At 42.0% G+C, this 5,591-nt stretch overlaps 1 protein-coding gene across 1 annotated transcript; it reads left to right on the top strand.

Annotated features, from left to right (window-relative positions):
- The first annotated feature begins 553 nt into the window (after window positions 1–553).
- LOC120090858 (pollen-specific leucine-rich repeat extensin-like protein 4) lies at window positions 554–1,279 on the top strand. Its single transcript, XM_039048561.1, has one exon. The coding sequence runs from the start codon at window positions 554–556 to the stop codon at window positions 1,277–1,279; it is 726 nt and encodes a 241-aa protein (XP_038904489.1).
- Window positions 1,280–5,591: the final 4,312 nt, after the last annotated feature.

Genomic DNA, 5,591 nt, shown 5'->3' on the forward strand with positions numbered 1-5,591 from the left:
ATCTGCCTTTGGTTAACTGAATCCTTGAGATCGACCCTGGACTTGCCAGGAGCCTAAATTAGATTTATACTTGGGTCTGGTTTAGAAAAATTTGAACGTCATTAGAAGGAGTTGTGTGCATTCCGTGCTTATTACTAACGCCCCAACGCGTTACAATTATTTGAACACATCAAAGCATAAGCGCATTAGTTATACCTAGCACTTATTTCTCCAATTTATTTTATACAAATACACTCCTAGAACATCTCACGATAGCAACAAACAAGTTTTTGGCGTCGTTGCCGAGAATTCAGAAACAAGAACTAACCAGAAATTTCGTTTGTATCTGTTGTAGGAACACTTCAATCAAGGGAGTATTACAAGCTACACCTAAGCTTATGAACGTTTATGAACAGAAAGAGTACTCCTAAATTCAGATACGACCCCGAGATTGAAAGGACCTTTTGGCGTAGGAATCAATCCAACCGTTGTCGAAGGTTGAGGCAACAATTACTCAGACAACAGAACAGGCAACGAGCAATGGTGGAAGAACAACCAAATCAGCAACTAGCTCATGCTGCACTTTGGCAACGACTCTTCGGTAAGCTCCTACTCCTCTGCCTCTGTGTCGATATCACCCCCCTCAAGCACTAGGAAAACCACCACAACCCTCGCCCAAACGAAACCCACACACGGCGGCGCAAACTCTTCCCCTCAGCTGGCCATTTCTAAACCTTCCTCAGCTCACACGAAACTCCCTACCAGAGCCTCCAAAACCACCGTTACCCCTCCGGCCAAGATCCCTCAATCTAAACCTAAAACCCCTCAACAAAAACCCAAATCTGCCCCCAACCAAAGGGCCAAAACACAGGAAAAACCTAGGACGCGTCCGTCATCTACGGTCGCATCCAAACCCTACACCAAGTCTGTACCACAACCAATTATCCCTAACATCACTATGGTGGGTGCAACGCACGACCCACTCCCAGCCTATGCCCACAACGCACCATCACCAGCAGTGCGTCCACCACCTCCACTTTCTATCGAACCCTTAGCCACCATCTACCCCGTGGAATCGGATGCGTTGAGCCAACCATCTCCTTCGCCCATCCTCATATCTTCCCCTGAGACGCCTCACACCCCAATGGGCACCCCTTCATTCACTCCACCCATACCACCTTCTGACAGTCCTGCGTCAGAGCACAATCTTGAAGAGTTGGCAGAGCTGGCTCGACTCGACGAGCAAGTGGTCTTTCGTGCAATTTTGGCATCCCTCAATCAAGGCCAAGAGGAAGAATAAGTGATGCGTTCAGACCCACCTAACGCATCACTTGAGTTAGACGAAGCGGAGCGGTATGCGATGATGCTTGAAGATGAACTAGAAGAAGAAGAAAGAGAAGAAAAAAAATAGAGAAGGCAGAGTTGGCCCTGACGCGTCTCAACCACGCTCATCCGACGCGAATGAAGGGACTTTAAAATAAAAAAGAGTATTGAGAAAAAGAAGATTGATATTAGAGGAAGAAGAAAATGAGCAAGCTGCATCCGGACCTAAGGGTGCAACGCATGAAAACAACTCAAGGCACAACGCATCAGAGAAAGAATTGGAAAACTACGAGCTCGCAAGGCAAGGGCGAAGGAAGACTGATCTCCAAAGGGAATTGGATAAGGAACTGAGAGAACTGGCAAGGGAAGCAAAAGAGTACGCAGTGGGGAAACGCAAGGTAACCGAGGCGTTACCTAAGAAGACTTCGGGAAGAAAGCGTCAGTTTAATGACATACTTGTAGAAAAGGGATTCTTCACTGAATGCCATCCACTGCCGATTTACATAACTGAGATTATAAATGCACTGGGATGGAACCAGTTCTGCATTGGGCACACCCGTATCTAGCCCAACCTCGTCCGCACATTCTACAATAGTGAGTTCGATATGGAGAAGAACATTGCTTTTGTTGAATGGGTGTTAGTGCGCTTCTCAGCTGATAAAATAAACAAAGTGTTCAACATCCACAGTAACCCAGACGCGGAGGGGAATTGCATCTTAGAGCAGCCTACGTCAAGTTAGTTAGAAGATGCGTTAAGGACAGTAGCCAAGCCTGGAAGCAAATGGCAAACATCGAGAAATGGGTCAAAAATGTTGGCTTCCAGGAAAAACTCCAGACGCAAATTTGTGGTATTACCTGATCAAACGTAGCATCATGCCTACAATGCATGATGAGACATTATCAAAGAAACGCGTCCTGGCTACTTATTGCGTTATGCAGTGCATCCCTCTGGACATTAGAAAAATCATAAGGGATCAGATCAAAGCCATCAAGACCAAGCCACAAGGGCAACTCTACTTTCCATGGCTGATCTATGCATTGTGCGAACGTGGGGGCATCCCTCTGGGGGATGACCATGAAGGTGCCAATGGCTTAATAGACATAAAGTTAGTAAGGCATCTACTTCATGGCTCACCACATCAACCTGTCTTACCTTCCAAAGAAGTGGCACCCAAACCTTGACCATCAAAACGTGCCCCCAAAAGAAGACGCGTCCTGATTGTTGAACATAACAATGAAGCTTCAGAGCATGAAGAACATGAAGCTGAGCCTGAACTTTTGGCTGAAGAAGTGCAACCAGCCCTTGATTTTACTTCCCATGACTCACCATTGGCCCCGCCAGAAGGGAGTCCTGATCAGACGCACTAAGAACCAACACTTATGGATCAGGACATCCCTTATTCNCTAAGAACCAACACTTATGGATCAGGACATCCCTTATTCTTTTCCTTCGCCCCAACCAAGTCCAATTCCCAACTTCATGCCTCCTCCAATAATTTTTTAGCCAACTGGGCTAGGGTCTAGCAATGCAGCAACTTTTGAAGGCCCATTTGGAAGAGATGAACCAACACCTCTACGCAACGCAGATTTGGAAGAGTTGAAAACGTTTATCAGTGATCAACTCAGACCACTGGCCGGTCTATAGAAGGTCTTCAGCAGCAGAATCGAGTACTAAGGGATTATTTAAGGCAACAAACAAGATGGATGCAAGACTAGTTTGTTTACACAACATAATACAATTTATCATGTCTTGGTTGGAATGTTTGCTTTTCCTCCACTACCTGTTCATCTTAGGAACCCCTTATGCTTCATGGATGAAAACCCTGAGGAAGAACGTAGAGATGATGCGTCAGCACAGTAAAGTTTTAGGGTGTTGGGTTTTTTTTTTTTTTTTTTAGTATTTTGATTTAATTGTTTTTTTGCATCTACTTTCCTTGTTTGTTCATTTCATGTGAAATTATGAAAATGAATGAGAAGTCCTTATCATTTTGCTCCTTGTGTTTGACCTTGGCATGCTTGATTTTTGTTCTTTGAATATTTTCTAAGTCTTGTGCTTGGCCTAACCTCAATGATATCAACTATATGAAATCTATAAGCATAGAATGGGCGTTAGGAAAATCAACAAGGCCTGAACTTCTCTAAAAAGATTAAGTTTACCTTCTAACGCGTGCAAGCTTTAAGTCTTAAACTTCTTTCAGATTCTCAAAGCCTTTTGAAATTTTGTTTCTCTCTTAGCAATGAAGATTTAGCTTGTCTCCAAATTTGGGATGAGTATAGCTCATCTCCAAATTTGGGGATGAGGGAAATCCGAGTTAAGACACATCGAACGAATACATTATAAAGAAAAAAGGAACAAAATAAGAAGAATGCTAATCGCAACTCCTCTGTCATTATTTCGAAAGAAAAAGAAAACCTTAAATGGAATGCGTTTAGATTGGAACAGGCACTTAGCCATAGTTGGATGCTCGCATGACACTCGGGGGGAAAGCCAAAATAAAGTTAAGTCTCCTAGACCAACGCGTCCGATATAACTCCTCTATCAAATCTGGAAAAAAAATTATCTTGAAACGCACGAATATTAGATATGAGTTTAGTTGTGAAGGGTTCTCACACGTAGTTGGATGCTTGCATGACACCCGTGGGAGAAAGCCAAAACGAAAGTGGGAAACCTGGAACAACGCATGGGTAATTTTCTTTTTCTTTTTATCTGGCATTTATTTTACAAAGAGCATCTAACGCATCGTTGGTTTAGAAAAAACGGGAATATTTTGAGAAATGAAAGGAGTTGTGATAAAAGGCCTGCTGCACCGGAAATCAAACATTAATTCTTTCAAGAAAAGAGTCAATTTGAGTTGTTTTTCCAAACTCTTATCTCAAGTTTATGACTGAATATGATGAGAGGTGAGCTCTGCACATTTAAGACAAAGGAGATAATAAAGAATTATTTTGGAATGCTCGAGGACAAGCACTGTTCAAATTTGGGGGTGGTGATAATTTGTAGAAATACAAGTTATTTTTGCTCTTAAGTTGGAACAACTAAGGTTTTTAATGATAAACTCTCCTCATTTTTAGTAGAAACGCATGGATTTATTCAAACATCAGCAAACTCATGCAAAAGAAGTTTTATTACTAAATATCACGACACTAACGCACTGTATTGCAAGATTTCAATGCAAGGATTAACATTAACGCATTAGACAAGTGTCGCAGGAAAAGCTCTAACGCATGGGCCATGTGTCGGAGGGAGTTCAACGCAGAGAAGATTCATTGCTCCAGGCAAATTGTGTCACATCACCACTTGCAAGTATGGGCACCTACAGCAGGTGGCGTCTGAAAAGCTTCCAAGCAGCAGGCGGCGTCTGAAAAGCTTCCGAGAGTCAGGCAGCTGACCACGGCATGGACTTTAATGTTGTCCATTCACCAAGTGGACGTGACCAACGCCTATAAATAGATGGAGTCCCTCCAAAGTTAAGGAGTTCGAAAAATCATCAAGATCCTTACTCTCTATAAATTGTAGTTATAGTCTTAGTACTATAGAAGCTGTGTTGTGGTGTGAGACGATCAAAAGGGCTGAGAACCACCACCACCGTCGGTCAGGGAGTAGAAGAAGCTACTCTTGAGAAAGATACTCTATCCACTGCCTATACAAGTGATTGTACACAACGAGATTGAGCCAAAGAACTACAAGTGATTGTATTCTTTGGCTTGACTCAGTTTCCCTCTTATTTATCGCTTTCATTCCATTCGATTGAATATTGCGTTTGTAAAGACTCCTTGTTTCTTTATAAAATTTATGTATTTGATCATTCATACTTACTATTGTTTATCTCTTGTTTATGTTGAACGCATTAATATTTTATGCATAATTTTATTTTAATGCTTAAGCCAACTTGACAACTTGGTAAAAGCATCTTTCACTTAGATTGTTCGAAAGAATAACTAAGCTGCATCAAGTAGAACGCCTAGTACAGCTAGAGATAGAATTACTAGTGTTTCTTGCATTCTGTGTTAGACGCATGCACCCTAGAGATAGACTTTGTATGTTATTCGCATTGAAAAGTGTTGAATAAAGTCTAACGTACAAACAAAAAGATAAGCAAATCATCCCATCTCATCCATATCACATCTTAGTTGTATATATTCATCTTAGACAGATGCGTGCACCTACCTTAAATTCCATTTTCACATGATCCATCATTCACCACTCAACTCTTTTGTATCTTCTTGCACAGGCACAGCAAGTTAGTGTGAATAATACATGTCTCATATTCATTGAGGAAAATCCCTAT

The sequence above is a fragment of the Benincasa hispida genome, chromosome 11 (genome assembly GCF_009727055.1).
Source record: "Benincasa hispida cultivar B227 chromosome 11, ASM972705v1, whole genome shotgun sequence".
In the NCBI taxonomy this organism is placed as follows: domain Eukaryota; kingdom Viridiplantae; phylum Streptophyta; class Magnoliopsida; order Cucurbitales; family Cucurbitaceae; genus Benincasa; species Benincasa hispida.